General features: G+C 37.1%; 1 protein-coding gene across 2 annotated transcripts in view; it reads left to right on the top strand.

Annotated features, from left to right (window-relative positions):
• Window positions 1–17,095, top strand: part of ANGPT1 (angiopoietin 1) — a 157,321-nt gene that overhangs the window by 90,267 nt on the left and 49,959 nt on the right. For both annotated transcript variants that reach the window (XM_082045109.1, XM_082045108.1), the window contains exons 5-6: window positions 9,159–9,286; window positions 14,867–14,968. In XM_082045109.1, the coding sequence (XP_081901235.1) occupies window positions 9,159–9,286; window positions 14,867–14,968 (230 nt within the window). The remainder of the gene's footprint in view (window positions 1–9,158; window positions 9,287–14,866; window positions 14,969–17,095) is intronic.

The raw sequence follows: 17,095 nt of genomic DNA on the forward strand, positions 1-17,095 counted from the left end.
TAAAAATAAAAGTATTTTCACATCTTGCTCAGTCAAGGATACTTTAATTTCCAAGTTACATTTATGAAATATGCAGCAAAGTGTGTTAGGTAGGATCAAGCCAGACTTCGGTTTAATAGAGTACTGAAATAAGTCAGTTTGAATGTGCTACGTTTGAAATGTATGTCAATGAGAAAATATTTAAAATCTTCAAAGCAGAATTTGGGATCCCCATATTTTGTCCCAATTAACTTGTTAATGGTCACAGCAGGAAGTCAATATTTATTAGTACTGAAAAATGAATACTGTAAGTACATATTTTTACATTTAAATTCCTGATTGAAATCAATTACCCACCCTCATTCATAGACTATGTGTGAATGCCAAACCCCTCTTCAGTTTGCTTTGTGAAAATGGTATTATTCACTCATGCCAGAGATATTCCAGGGGATATCAGCATATATAAACCAACTAACTACAATGCCGGTGTTAACCAAATGGCTTGTTAGTGAAAAATTTCTTTGTATGCATACCGTTCGTCAGCTGGAACACTAAATGCACATTAGGGTGCCTGTGTGGAAAAATATAAATCAATTAAAGAAATACGGACACTAGGAATATTAAACAAAGCTAGTGGCTTAATCTCTCTTGTAGGAGTTCATGAAAGACTTCTTTAGTTCTTGTCTCTCAGTGAATGGCTGGTTTCTCACAAAATTGCTGTCTCAGACAGAAACTATTAAGGAACTATATTGCAGCTGGATAATGAAGTGTCTTTATCTCTTTGTAAATGGGCCATTTCAGCTCTACTAATGAGGACCGCTTTCTGGTATTCCTAAGCGATGTCTTTCAAATACACAGTGAATTGAAGTATTATTGTTGTTACCAGTCACTAAGGCTGGATTTATTGGGAAACAAACTTGATAACTGTTGATAATTTATTAGGTAGTAAATAATTAAACCCTGGAGAGGGTGAAAGCTCACTACATTAACATCATTGTCCAGGACTGAGTCAATTCCTGCAGCAATACAGGAGGGAAATTCTGCTTTAAATGATTTATTTAATAAGTAGTTGGGTAGTCTGCATGTTCTCGCTATGCAATTGTTTGCCTTCAGACTCTTAGAGTGTGTGTCGGAGGGAAAAGTAATATTAGTAATAAAGTTAGCTGCTAAAACATATCTGTAAATGTTAATGTGAGGCATCTAGTCAGCTACACCTTTTCTCTTTTCTTCCCACCTGAAAAATACGGACCTGAAATTCATGTATTCAATGAGCCTTAATGTTCCTAATGAATCCAAGACTGGGGTAGTTCTTAGGCTGAGTTATCATAGCTCTACTAATTGTATTTCATCATGGCCTAGTAGTTTTATGCTGGATTGCACTTGAGACATTTACATATCTATTTGGTCCTCCCACATACAGCCATGAAGGGCTAGGGGTTGCCATGATTGGCAAAGAGGTTATTTTTGCTTTTGTCATTGCTCTTTGGACAAAAAATCCTCTACTTCTCCATCCAGTCTAGTGATTATAGGGTCACAGAATGAATCAGGTAACTGAATTGCTCCCATGGAATAACAAACCTGTATAACAAAGAAATAAAACAATGACGACAACAACAAATCAACCAAGTAAACAAACAAAAACCCCAAGCTTGCCTTTCCCCTTCCCCCACACACCAACCAAAAACACTTTCTGCCAGATTTCCTATTAGCTGATTCATTCTCTGGCTATGGGGACAGTCTCTGGCCAACAGAAATGGGCAGGGCAGCTCTGCTCCTTTAAGTGACACCCTGCCTTTGCATTGGGGTTTGGGTTTTAAAAATGTGTGTGTATGTGTGTATGTATATATATATATATATATATATATATATATATATATATATATATTCAAAGCCTGAGGAAGGAATTCTAGAGTTCTGTTTTCTCCCACCTTCTAAAACCCCATGTAAGTTCAAGGAAAGCTCCCAAGGAAATCTTGAATGAATAACACAGGAGTTGCTACTGGCCTATTAATGAACAAAATGAAAATAGTATTCTATAAATTATTAGAAAGGAATCAAAAGGAAATCAGGAAAAATTGTACTACAATATAATTCGTAATGTGCTCAATTACTGTATAAAATATTGGATCCACATTTAAAAAAAAAAAAAGCAACAAAATAAAAAAAATATAGAAAAAACTACAGAGACATGATGATCAAAGATGTGAAATAACATTCATTCTTATCAGAGATACTTTAGGCAGTGTAAAAGATAATAGGAGAAGAATACAGTAGAATCATAGGTGGTTGTAGAGCATGGATTCAGAATTGCTGACAGTTTCAGCCAAGCATGAAGGTTCACCTGCTGAAATATACTGGTTAAAAGCTATAATAAAAATGGGAGATTGTCCTTGACATGGTACATGTATGGAGTTCCTTGGTACAGGGCATTATGAATGATTAAAAATCATGTGGCTTCAAAAAAAAAAAAAAAAAGAAAAAGCAACTGGTGAAATTCATGGAAGAAAATTCTTTCAAAGCTTATTAAATATCCAGATATTATATATGGCAGAGGAAGCACCTACGCTGTAAATTTCTGGATATGCTTGCCTGCTCTTCAGCTGTTCTCCAGTCATTTGCCTTGTACATCTCTTCCTACTGAAAACTCATTTTTGGGCCAGGTGTTAGTCCAGTCCTTGAAAAAGCTTATAGTACAGTTCAGGAGGGAAAGACCTAAGGGAAAAGAAATAAGGAGAAAAGTCATTATGAGGACACAAGCAAAGAATAAAACAGAGGAGTGGTGAGGGTTAAAAGATAAGTCTGGTGAGGAAGCCTCATGACTTCTAAGGCCTGAGAAGTTGGAGATGGGACACTGGAGAGACTGGAGCAGCAATGTAACCTGGTATAGCCACTCTCATACCTTCATTTGGGATTAATGAGAACCTTGATAATAAAGTATTATAAACTAGAGTCTGTAAATCTATAAAATATGGAACAATAGTTCCCAGAACAGAAATATTCAAGTATGTCGAAATGAAGGTTGTTTGTTTGTTTTCCAATTTGACTTTCACCAGCTCCTTTTGTCAGATTCAGGGCAATCTCAGAAAGAAATATTACTTTAAAAATATTTTAGTGAATGTATACTTTGCTGGAAAGAAAATACATGTCCGAACTCCAGTCCTAAACTTTCTCTCACCTCCCTAGGAAACAAATATGAGTTACAGACGTGTGCACAAACAATGACTTATCTGAGAAGACTGCTGGACTCCAAGACATCCAGAAGCAGCTTTTCTGTTAATATCCCCTCCTTTTTTTTTTTTTTTAAGATGATATTCATACTTTTTTTGAGATGAAAATAAAACATACTGTTAATATAGGAAGAAATTAAATTGGAGAAAATTTTGATTCAGGTAGTGGTAGTTTGTCTTTATAATGATTTAGATTTGGGTACTAAGTGAATATAAACTCACATTTAAAACTTCAGCTCAGCTAGTTAGATACATAAAAAGTTCCTGATGTTTTATCAATAATAATTACCTGCAATATTTTTTTAAATTCTGTACCTTTCAATGGATTATAATTTTCTAATTATTTTTCACATTGGCTATATTGGGTGATGGTGGTAGCTTTAATAATCCAGAAATACTTTTGGAGAGGAAAAACACATGGTATGCATTACATACCTGAACAGGCTAGAATCCAGATAATACACTTTTCAAGTCCTTCCCGACAGGGAAATAAATCTGCTTTTACATGGCTCAGCTCTCAGTTTGTAGTTTGTAACAATGTAGTTACTTGGAGAGCATATCTGATTTGAAGTCAGCCTCCAGGTTTGTGACTTTCCCTGTGGTTTGTGTAACACTTGAGTACAACTGTGTTGTCACAGGTTTGCCTTGTTGCAGGGAATAGTTGCACATCACAGCCAGCTATTAGGTTGCAGTTTAATGTTTGTTCTCAAGTGGAGCTTGGTATATGCAAGACTAAGCCACTGAAACTACAGACTATACCTCTGGCTGTAAGTCAGCAAAATCTGAGTGACTGTAACTCTGCATATTTTTCCTCCTCAACACAAAGATAATCTTCACCTTTTCTCTGTCAGATCTGTTTGTGGTCCATGCTGCTAAGTCTGGGAACATATATACTTGTATGGGCCATGTTCCAGGCCTCCTCACTGGGGACACTTGACTGACATCCTTTTGATAACATCAGCAAACTGTTCCTGATTTGATTCATCGTAAGCCAGGCACTATTTGCCATCATAACTGGAACTGTAGTGGTTCACAGCAGCTGCACCCAAATGTCTGGGAAAGAAATCACAAATACAGGGTCTCTTATAGAAATGTAGGATTCCCCACCATGCGTCTGGAACCAGGACAAGATCAAGGCAAAATTTATTTGCAGTCTGGCTCTAGACAGAAGCTGCCATTTGGTGGTCCTTGAACGACCCTTGTCCTGGAATGCTACAGCTGTAGGTAAAAGCCATCAATTTACAACCCTCCCTTTTGTTATTTTTTATAAACTGCTCATCTGGGGACAGAAATTTTCACCTCAGATGCTTTTGATAAAACAGATAAAATTTAGGTCAGTTCTGTTTGCCAGTAAGATGTGGATGGAGACTTTTCCTTCCTGGCTTCAAATGCATGAAGAATTTTTTTAAGTGTGTTTTGGTATGTATAGTGATTATTAAGTCCTACAAGAACATAAGATTCATGTAAATAAAGCATTAAAACAATGAAAATATAATCATTCACTAGGACACCGCAGATATCTCTGCATAGCTGTCCAAATAAGTCACTATCATGCAGAAAAACCAACAGCTGCCTTCCATTTGCTGGCAGTATTACTAAAGGACATAAGATGCTAGTGATTAACTCAGTCTCAAATGATTTCACAAATATGGCAGTCCAGATCTTAAATAATTTAGTAAATATGAATGTGATTTTATTGATTCAGTCAACATAATGAACTGCAGTTTAACATTCTTTATTGCTTGCAGATGAACTGGACTATTCATTCACCAAATATCTGATGGAATCTTGAAAAACAATGAGATAACCACTTCATTTTCTCAAAAACAATAAGTAATTTTAATTAAAAAATCATAGTGGTCAGTTTGTATTTCTTTAAACCTGCTCAGAAAAGCAGGCATCCTTCATTTGTGATAGGTGTTAGGAACTAGTAAACTCATTTACTGTTGACTTGTTTTTGTGACTAATAGTGGAAAAATAGCTTCACCCTACACAGAGATGCTCAACTTACAATCAGTTAAGGGGTTTCCCTGGCTCTTGCTTTGGGAAAAGGCCCTACATGTCTGAACTCTCTCACTTGCAAGCCCAGTAACTGTTTCCAACAAAACTGAAGAGACTGCAACCTCAGGTGCCAAACCCAGCTTTCTACTGAAGGTTAATAACCTGTTAGTATGAGCAGCAGAGCAGCTGCTCAGCCCTGGTAGTTCACAGCCTCTGGATTAGCAGAAAACTCATTGATTTGGGTCCCTGTTCTGTCCCTCCATGGGGCTGCAGAGCATTTGCAGTGCCAGGGCTGTTGCCTCTACATGGGAGCAGCCATCTGACAGAGCTCTGGGCAATTATGGATAGTGCCTGCTGTGTTGCCCAGACTCACATCATCATCCAAGGCATCGAGGAACAGAAACAGCCAAAAGACTGGTAATTGAAAGAAATAATTCATCAGGTAGGGAAACACAAGTAGCATAGCCCAAGGAGAAAGTTATTGGGCTAAAAATTAACCAAAAGACTTTCAGAAGTGCAATGAAAGAAGAACTTACTTCTTTCATTAATTCTCCTTCTGTTCAGGAAAGCAGGATTTTCCACATAGGCATCATTGCTTCAAAGGAGCATGACTTCATCACACGTTTATTCATCCAGAAAAGGTAATCAGGAAAACCCTCCAGGGCACCAAACTTTGGCTAAGCATTCAGGTTTAAAAAGCTGATAATATTATTATGCTTGATGTAGACTTATATTTTTCTTTAGGTGGTGTAAACATTGTATTTGGAAATAGCTAAACACAGATTAAAAATCAGTGTGAAGTCAATTAAGATCTTTAAGCTGAACAAAGAAACTTAATAGCTGCATATTTTCTTTTAGAACTACTTTATTGATGTTTTTGGTTTTGGTTTTTGTTTTTTTTAATTATTTACACATCTACCATATGTTAGCCAATGTATCACTCAGGAACTTCACTTGATGTATAAAGGATTCAAGGTCTATGTAACGTTATAGAAAAAACAATCTGGAGCTATAGTAGGTAGAAGTGAGTTGGCAATTGTATGGAATATTAAGTTAGAAAAATAACAGCAAGCCATAGAAAAAATATATTTTACCCTAAAAGAACATTACCAGTAACATTCCTGAGTGTTAATTTCCTGATAACTTTGGGCTGCTCTTGCAAATTACAGGCTGATGTATTAAGAAAAACTGAACTTTGTGCTGGTCATGCTTAATATACTTGCTGCAATCTGTAATAGTTCAGGTCCTTCACAAGGAGATGAGTTTCCCTTCCAGTGAGAGCACCAGGTCTTGAGAGAGGGATGAGAAGCACAACAGGAAAGCCATCTTCTCCTGGCTACAGTGGTTCACTGAATAAAACTCCTGGCTGCAAAAGAAAGGTATTGGGATGCTCAGTCTATAGGAAATTATCCCATCTGCTTTCTGTGATCTCAGGTATTTCAGCTGTCTGATACTGTGAGGAAGGATGGAAGGCATATCTATGGCATCTATCATCAACAGAAGGGGTTTTTGTGTTTTTTCTTGTCTTTAAGAATGAGGAAATAATTTATTTTTAAGTATCCTTCCTAGAGATTTATCTCCTTAAAAAAATATTTTCAAATCTAGTTCTGGTTACTCTGAAATTAAAATCTTACCTTCTCTAAAATTTAAATAATATGAATTTTAGGATATATTCATTATTTTTTTATATGTAACTTTCAGTCATAAAAGGAACCAAATTCAAATTTACATCATTGACTCTTGAGTATTTATTTCCAAGTAGTTTTTTATGTGTGCATAATGATTAAATAGAGGTAAGATAGTCTCTCTACAGATAGGTATTAAATATAAGTACTTTAAGACTCAAGGAAATTAACATTCTGCCTCTGCACAACTAAATACATTTTCTGGACAAGAGAGACTGATGTCCGCAGTTGAAACAACAGTATTAGAGCAATTCAGGCCAGGAAGAATGGATCTAATATAAAACCCCCTGAAATCAATGAGAGGCTTTGCTTTAACTCCTCTAGGCTTTGGCTCCAGCCCCAAGTAATTATTCAAGTTGGACTTTGGCCACTGATACTAACATCTGCTTACAGGAAAGTACCATGAAATCTTTAATTAACACAAATCACGAACTCTTCAGTTCTATGTCTTATCTAAAAAAATGACACATTTGAGAGTGCACTGTTGATGTATCCCTTGCTGAGGAACTCATTCCCTGCCACCTCACACAGAAGTGTGTCATCTACTGCAATTCCCGCACTACCTTTTACAACTATGAACAAGTTTCGAAGCAGTTGATTTTCCAGTTGAAGTTCATATGCAACTGTATGAAACAGGTTTTATTTTTATTGATGATGTTGGATAAAAATAGTAAATATACAGCAAATACATGGAAAGGAAGAATCAAGGGGCTTTTGTTTGTTAAAATCAAATTTTAAAAGAACAAAATAAAACACATTAAAAAAAAAAAAAAAAAAGACGTGCAAAATACTACCTAGAGAGCAGAATAATCTTACAGTTCAGGATTGTATTTCTCACTGTTTTTCTACTTTAACCTATTCACAAAATCACTGGGGTAAAGCATTTAACCTTTCTCTTCCTCATTTTCCCCATCTGTGAAATGGCATTAATGCCAATTGTTCTGGCAGGAATTTGCCATCCTATAATACTGCTTTGAAGTGTTCAAAGGGGAGATAATACATTATGCTACAAAGGCTTGACATTATTGCATACCATCTTATGGCCTGGATAGTCCCACGTGCTGTGCAAGGCTGTTGCTTTTTACACACCGTTGTTGTTAACACACCAGATTTGCACCACAGGCAACTTCATTGAGAGCGAATAAGGCACACTCCCTTTTGTACCTATAACATGCATTTTCAAGCCAAAAATGTAAAAGATGTATCTGTCACCAGACAATGAGCATGTCTGGAGGACTTAAATATTGTTTCCTTATTGCAGGGATTAATGAAGTGTTGGCCCAGGCCCTGCACAGCACTTAAGGACTTGTTTAACTTTAAGAATCTGAGTAGACTGATGGATTTCCATGGGAATACTGATGTGCCTGAAGTATGTGTTGTTGGAATGAAGTCATATCCTTCAGTATCGTGTGGGGTCATGCTACTTTGGTTTGTGAAAGTGAAGGAACACTATCAGATGTTAATTCTTCTATGGGGAATCTCCTGGTTGTTCAAGATTGAGGTCTTCAAACATCTCACCCTCCCAGTTTCTCAACCCCAAATTGCATATGTGGTCTGTCTGCAACATACAGGATCAAGCTCTGCACTGATGTTATAAAGTTTGTTATTTTCTTGTTCTGATCCAAAAATAAATTATTTAAATAATGCATCTAAATAACTGTCTTCATTAACACTGTTCTTTTTTCCAGCAATTGTATCTAACAACTTTTATGCAAATAATTATCGGGGGGGGGGGGGGGAACAAAACAACAAACAAACAAAACCAAACAAAACCAAAAAACTTCAGTAAACAGGTCCCTTGCCCCAAGCCTCTGGTTTGCTCAAAAGGCAATGTCTCATGGAGTAGGGGAACAAGCTCTTTCCTTCCAGGGTTTTGCATTGCAGTGTTAGGTGTGAATCTGTCACAGATGACAGCACTGAACAAGCTCGTCTACCTCCTTGTGCCATTTCTAGTGTCTTCTTTGGCAACCTCCAAGATACCACTTGAGTCAGGGGCAACACGTGCAGTGGCACAGATCTTTGCACTCAAAAGGAATGTGCCGGCTTCACCTCTCCATAGACAGGATGCTCTCCTGGTTCCTAATCTGCCATCTGTCTGAAACTTTCATACTGGTTCTTTAATAGCATTTACACTGTGTAAGGATCATAGCACAGCAATTACTGTATATGTTTAAAAGGAATGCAATATGCAAAAGCTAACTTCTTGATACAGAAATGTTTAAGATTGCTGTTTTAACTTATTTTATCACATTTTTTTGTTTAACAGTTTTCCTAAAGAATGTAAAAAAGGAGGAAGAAAAGCCTTTCAGAGACTGTGCAGATGTATACCAATCTGGCTTTAACAAAAGTGGGGTCTACACTATTTATATTAACAATGTGTCAGATCCTAAAAAGGTAAAGTAAATATTTTTTTTATTTTCTTATTTTTTAAATATGATGTTGCTCTGGCCTTAAATGAGTATTTGGAGCCTTCATTGAAGTTCTTATTCTGCAAAATGTTGTACTAGTGTAAATAACCTGGGCTATATTCAATCTTGAAAAGAATACAACAGAATGAAGAAATTGATAAACTGTATTATTCCAGACATTCTTCTTTCTCACTGACAGAGGATTCTTTCTAAATTCCAACGTACAATCAATAGCTGAGTCACTTCCTCCCACTTGGCATGTTCAGTTGAATCAGATTATGGTTGCAAATAAATCTGAGATAAAGTTTAGAAGAGAATTAGTAAAGTGCATTAATAAGGAAGCTGATGGAGGGATTACAGGTAGCACAGGGAAAGAAATAGCAGAATTAGTAGTTTTGAACGATAAAGATTTATAAAAATCCTGCTTCTCTTGCAGAGACCAGGGAAGAGTATTTTTGGCTGTAAAGAACACAACAGGCTGAATAACAACACTTTTTGAAATGCTGAAGCATGTATAATCCTGTTCTTATAAAAAAATATCTTTGGGAGTTTTCTTTGATGAAAATGAAGCTTTTGTCTGTAAAGGAGACTGATTTTTTGGAAGACTTTTGATGCTAAGATACCTGAGTCAGCTGAAGCTGGGAACATGAAAGAATAACCTAAGCCTGACATGTGGACAAATGCCGGCTGTCCCTCTTATGGGGCACTGGTGGGACCACACAGAATCACAGAATGTCAGGGATTGGAAGGGACCTCAAAAGATCATCTAGTCCAATCCCCCTGCCAGAGCAGGAACACCTAGATGAGGTAACACAGGAAGGCGTCCAGAAAGGTTTTGAATGTCTCCAGAGTAGGAGACTCCACAACCTCCCTGGGCAGCCTGTTCCAGTGTCTGTCACCCTTCCTGAGAAGAAGTTTCTTCTCAAATTTAAGTGGAACCTTTTGTGTTCCAGTTTGTATCTATTGCCTCTTGTCCTATCATTGGTTGTCACCAAGAAGAGCCTGGCTCCATCCTCCTGACACTCACCCTTTATATATCTGTAAACATTAATAAGGTTACCCCTCAGTCTCCTCTTCAAGCTAAAGAGCCCCAGCTCCCTCAGCCTTTCCTCATAAGGGAGATGCTTCACTCCCTTAATCATCTTTGTTGCCCAGCAAGGCTAAAGGCTGATTACCCATCAAGAAAATGGGCCAAACAGGAGGGAGGGAACCACATTTGTCTGGAAAACTTATTCTTACTGCAGGGAAATGGTGACTCTGCAAAGAGACAATAACAAATATTACTAATGATATTGTCTATAGTCATTTTATTATGATGTTAAGATATGTGAAACTTATTTCTAAACTGAATTTTGTTTTATTAGAGGCCTTTGGAAGCCTGTAGATGTCACAATGTTATAGTTTACTAAGGAATTAGAGTTCAACAAACCACTAGTGGAATTGGGGTGGCAGAGTGCTATGGGCAAATATCAATTTAAATCTCGTGTATGTGAATGAAGAAATAATTGACATGACATAATATACATAGACATCTTCAAGCATTACTGAACAGGGCAAGAACACTCAAAGTAGTTCTGTAGAAGTTGTTCAACTGAAAAAAGAGAAGTAACACCAGACTGCATGTGCAAATTGTCAGTGTTTTTTCTTAGCCTTACTAAAGTTCATAAACCACCCCCAGAAGCTGGGTTGCAATGAAAGACAATGGTTACCTGAAAGCACTGATGTTTCTGGTGTACTTACCTCAAACCCACTTCACTGGTAATACAAGGACAGTGACACTGTGGAAGCCACCCTGCGTTTCCTCCATATCCTTGTTAGCAGACTCTAGGATCAATCAATACAGGCAGCACAAACCAGCTGATATGATCACATTATTTTTTCCTGGAGGCTGCCTGTTTTAGCAAGAAAATTGGGAGGGTGGAGAGGGGGAGAGAGAGTGTTGAGGATGTTTCTCCTACCACCTGTTTCTGTCTTGCCCTGGTGATAACACAGCAGGAGCTGACCCCAGGCAAGTGAGAGTGTGAATGCTTTAACAGATGTTTTTTCAGACATTAAGGTCATATTAACAGTCTGCAAGGTAATGCCGTGCAGAGATAGCTGAATGAACTCCTGCTGAGATAGCTTCAAAATCACATCAATGCAGCACTGTGCCAGGACTAATTAGCCCAGGGATAGCACCACGCTGACGCAGTTAGATTGCTCTGGGACTCAGGGCAATCTCCTGAAAGGTACTCCACGGAGACATACCCGTTTGTTTAAAGCCAGTTTAGTTATCTGAATTACCACAATGCAATGCACAACTCTGACATGGCTTAAGAGGCCTAATATATCATTACCTTCTGTAATACTCACAGCCACTGGCAACTGTCTTATTTATAGTAATTTTATACTTCAGGTCACAAAAATATAGCTTCATTTCTTTTTATATTTCCTAAGGAATACTTACTAGAATCCTGACATTCAATAGAAAATATCCTTTTGTCATATATACAACTGTTACTGTCAGTTTAGGTTTTTTCCTAGCTTTACCTTCATATATTAATAGAAAAATATCCTCTGTATTTACAGCTCCATACCATTTATATGCCTCATTTTTATATGCTTACAAATTTAAATTGCATTTTTTCTTTCATGTTCCTAGCTTCAACAGTTCAGTAGTTTAGTTCATTAGTCTTCCATCCCTCCATCAAAAATTAGAGAGTCTCTTCTGTTTAAAAGGACCTTGATAATATTCCATATTTTTCAGATGAGAAGAGAAAAAGATAAGCTTAAAGTATGAAGCTAATTAATTGGCTTACTTTGATGTGTGTGTGTGTGTGTGTGTGTGTGTGTGCAATACTTGGTGGTGTTAACAACTGATTATGCCATGGCTGTGATGAGGGCAAAAGCAAGAGGGGTACTCTCAGTCCCCTGTAGAGGTGGGGTCAGCTACAGGGGAAGCAGAGACTGCTGATGAGCAGAAGAGCAGTGAAAGTGAGGTTATCAACATTTTGGAGACATTTCACCTTCAGGAGCTGAAGCAGGCCAGGTAGCCTGGTCTGAGTGCACACAGAACCTCCGTATCTCCCCTTGGATCAATGTATCGGATTCTCTTGCTGTCTGGTCTAATGCCCTCACGAGTACAACTTCTACCAACTTCTGGCTGTACTGCACTGAAAATGTAATGTTATCAATTGCTAGTGGGGGCTATGTTTCTAGGTCTTTATGGCTCCACAAAATCATTTGCCACCATTGCCATGAACACAGCCTCCACTCCTTCCCCTCTATATTCTGCCCGTGGACTTCCTGCCAAATTGGTGTTGATGGCCTCTCTGAGCATATCTGTCAGAATTTTAACCCATTAAATGTATGCTAGCCCCATATATGTGGAGCCTGTTGTCCTGACATAGTTGCCTTCAGGCTTGGTTTCTGCATAGGAGATACACATTCCCTGAATCTCAAATGGCTGTTTTGAGCTTGTTGCTGCATGCCAACAATGTACACTTGTAATGTCTTAGCATGCATGTACTTGTACTTCGTTTACTTTGTGTACTTTGTTTACTTTGAAATTGGGCTGCTCTTTAAATTGTTATTATGAGGTTTATAATAATTTAGCCAATAAAGCTAAAATATGAATAAATAATCTCATATATGCCTATTAGGAGCTTGGATGTTTTACACACACATTTAAGGAAGGGCAAGAGTGCAATGCTTTCAATGCTCTTTTAATCTAAATCAGGTTATTCTATCGACAATAAACTCAGAAACTAAATATGCATATGAATTCTAAGTCACTTTTCTTCATCCTTTTCTTTTCTGGTAGAGGGTTAAATATCAGAACATGTTAAAAGGTGTTTAATGGCTGAGTGCCTTGACCTTGTCTGGGACAGAAGCCAGTCTAGGACATTGGTTGGCTAGAGCTATGCACAATGAACATCTATAATCAGCTTGGCACTCCTGTTAATACAGCAGGTGTTTGTGTCTACCACTGTGGAAAGTGCCAGACCACACAATGATAGCTAGTGAATAATGTGCTGCTGTAAGTCTTTCTTTCAATGAGCAGTTTTCTCCTTTAATTTGCTATATTATTCAGAAAACATTGAAGTATTTTTATAGGTATTTTATTATATCTTTGTATGAAACCCTCAACATTTATTTGTGCATGTCTTTAAAATGGGTAGTCTTAATACAGTTGAGGATTTAAGGCTTTAAAAATTGGCAGTGGATTCATGGAACCTTGAAATTACTTATAAGGGAAATAAATCCATCATTTAGAAATTCTCATTGTAAATCAGACTAAAGAAATTAAATCCTGTAGATAAATGTTTCAACTCACAGTGTCTTCCCCAAAGGAGGAATAGGGCCAAAATGTTTGTCTAGCAAATTGTGGGTTTTCTTGTGGTTACCCTAAATCAAGTTCACATGTTTGCACTGTTCGATATTCTGTTTCCTTCCTGTACCTACACACGGACTTCACTCAGCATGCCTGGAGCAAATTAAAACAAAAGCACTTGCACAGGATTACTTTGACAATGCTTATGAGTAGGAAAGATTTGGAATTGATTTGCCCATGGGTGCAATACTGTTCTGTAGTCAACTGAGGGACAAATTTTTATTTAACTAAATTGAATAGTAACCTTCAATTTGGCAAACAAACTTAAAGCTTTAAATTACTGACCAATGCTGAATGGATTGACAATTTATATGAATGCCAAAAGCTAAGCTGATGGGTGACATCTTTTCAATTTTATTGCATATTCACACCGAACTTAAAAAGAGGTATTTAACTATTCAAGAGCACAGACAAATACAATTTAGGATAGTTGACACAATAACAACAAATTTCAGCAAAATTGTCAAATTGTTATATTACCGTTAATATACAAAATCTCAGTATCTAAGTTAGAATTTTATTAGTACATTGATCGCAGGTTTTGACCTTATATGTTCAGTATAGGTCTTAACTTCTGAGTTTGTTCCACAGATGTCTTTTCTTGAGCCTGTTCCTATCTATGTCCTCTGTCAGCTGCAAGGCAGTTCAGACTGAGATCAATTGTTTCTGCTTTGGGACACTGCCTGGCACACTGAGGGTAACATTATAATACAAAGCAAAATGAAATAATCACACCTGTGCTACATTTTGGGCTACTGGAATGGGCTTTTTCTGTAAGAATTTCTGAAGATTCTTTCTTAGACAGGGTGACACTCTGCTAAAAGCTATAGAAAACATGGTCACTGAAAAAATACTTGCTTGTTAAGAGGGAGTGATTTCAGGGGCACTGCAGAGAAAATAGAAAAGGAGCATAGAGTGAATGTGAAGAGGAAAACTGGGGATGCAGAAGATGACAATGGGCAGATGTTCTCAGGTAATGTGCTGTAAGGAGACATTACTGGGAGAATTACACTGAGCATAACGAGAGCTCCAGTTTTAATCCAGTGATTGAGGGTATCATTGAGGGCATGAGGCATGAATTCGTAGGAAAACAGGCTTCCTCAGTTTCATTATTCACAAATACTTTTTTCCCCTAAGATGACAGGATTCCAATGCATGTTTGTTTAATTGTTCTTTGGTGGTTTTTTTGCATAGGTCTTCTGCAATATGGAAATTGCTGGAGGAGGATGGACAGTTATACAGCACCGAGAAGATGGGAGTCTAGATTTTCAAAAAAACTGGAAAGAATACAAAATGGTAAGGTGAAAACTGTGGAATAGCTGTACAGTTCATAGCAGTGTTAGATTTCAAATAGTACTTCCTTTTATCTTAAGCAGATAGTTCTACCTATAGTCATGTGGTGTGGTCCTGGACTCTTTTATGAGCTACCTTTTGTCATGTTTATTACTTTTGAAAATCATAATTTTCTTTTTACTCAATTAGTTGAGTATTATTTCCCATGACTTAGAGTTTCTTTCAGATCAGTTACTGAGATTAAAACAAGGTCAGGCTTATGCACTAAAGAATGTTGCTGTGTGTCCCTCTGAAGTTTTGACTTGCTGTGACACTAAGGGGTAATGGGTATGAGATGATGTTTCTAATGCACAGCTGTTTTCAGCTGAGGGGAACTCCTTCAGCAGTTGGAGTATTTCAGATAAGAATGAGAAGTTTTACTGGGGTTTATCCCAAGTCATACGCCAGCTCTTCAAATCAAGCCAATGTACTGGAAATGTTGATACTTCAAATAGGATTGAAAGAAAATAAGTAACTTACCAAATTGCAGATGATGTGACTTCAGCAGGCTATTTTCACTTTGCCAACTCAAAAAAAAAAAAAAAAAAAAAAAACACAAAAACAAAAAAACATTACTCCAATTTAAATTAATGTTTATAAATATATAAAGGATGAGTGCCACGAGGATGGAGCCAGGCTCTTCTCAGTGGCAAAGAATGATAGGACAAGGGGTAATGGGATCAAGCTGGAACACAAGAGGTTCCACTTAAATTTGAGAAAAAACTTCTTCTCAGTAAGGGTGACAGACACTGGAACAGGCTGCCCAGGGGGGTTGTGGAGTCTCCTTCTCTGGAGACATTCAAAACCCGCCTGGACATGTTCCTGTGCAACATCACCTAGGTGTTCCTGCTCCAGCAGGGGGGTTGGACTAGATGATCTTTTGAGGTCCCTTCCAATCCCAAACATACTGTGATACTGTGATACTGTGAAATAACTTCTGAGTTTTTTTATTTGCTGCCTGATCTGACTTTCTGATGGTACCTCTTTCTCTGAGTCCCTGAGGAATGACTTGGATTTCAGTGTAATTCCCAGTGAAGTTTTCAGAACCGTGTTATCAGCCTGGAAGAGGAAAATCTTTTATTGAGCAATGTTCAAAAAGCACTACATGAAGAGAGTATTTAAAATGTTTAATTATAAAAGCAAGTTCAGTTCAGTAAAAATTTCTATGGGAAAAGTTCTGTTACAGAACTTACCATTTCAGAAATAACTGTAATATCAGGTTAGTGAAAAAAACTGTCATTTTGGATTTTATGCATGCTTTCTTTTCAATGTTGTTATATTACTTGAAAATATAAATTAGAGGGGTAAACGTTAACCATTTTGGTCAGACCTCTGCTACTATGGATAACCAGAGGATGTAGTCTCTTTCATAATGTATATAAATTAAAAATAATATTAAAATGAAAATAGAGAATTTTGAAGGGATTTGCAAAATTGGCAATTTTTTTTAGAATTCATGAAGTTTTAATTTAACAGGAAACTTGAAAAATGTTTTACTCTATTTTCGTTCAGAGTCAAATAAAATACAAAGCACAAATTCATTTTGGAGGAAACAAAATGTGAAGATTTTACCAGTTCTACTTATGAGGAAATTAATTTGTATATGCAACCTCACTCATTCCCTACATATGGACTGGTTTAATTTCTGCATACCATATGAATTATTGAGATTTACTCAGTTTTTCTCTCCTATGCTTTTTCTTGGACTATTTAATAAAAACAGCCCTTCTCTTTTAAGTTTTCCCATATGTCTTTTTTCATATATAACCCTTCACTTAGTCAAATATTTTCCTCAAATTTTCCTTTACAATGGTGTGAGCCTGTTCAGGATTAGATTATGTTGGTTTTGTCTACTTCACGCAGTCTGAAATAATTTTGCTTCTCTTTAAGAATACTGTAGACTTCTAAGAAATCATTTACATAACAATAATTATCTGCTTTGGACTTTTACTGATAGCTATCCTGTAAGTCATGAGAAAAGATGAGATTTAGGCTTGCCTCTGCTTCTGTGAACTGTTTCACCAAAGTAACTAGCCTAGGCCCCCTTCTGTGATTATTGTACATCACCAAACAATGGATGATAGAGGCTGG

This window comes from Streptopelia decaocto, assembly GCF_964273445.1.
Source record: "Streptopelia decaocto genome assembly, chromosome: 2".
Lineage (NCBI taxonomy): Eukaryota > Metazoa > Chordata > Aves > Columbiformes > Columbidae > Streptopelia > Streptopelia decaocto.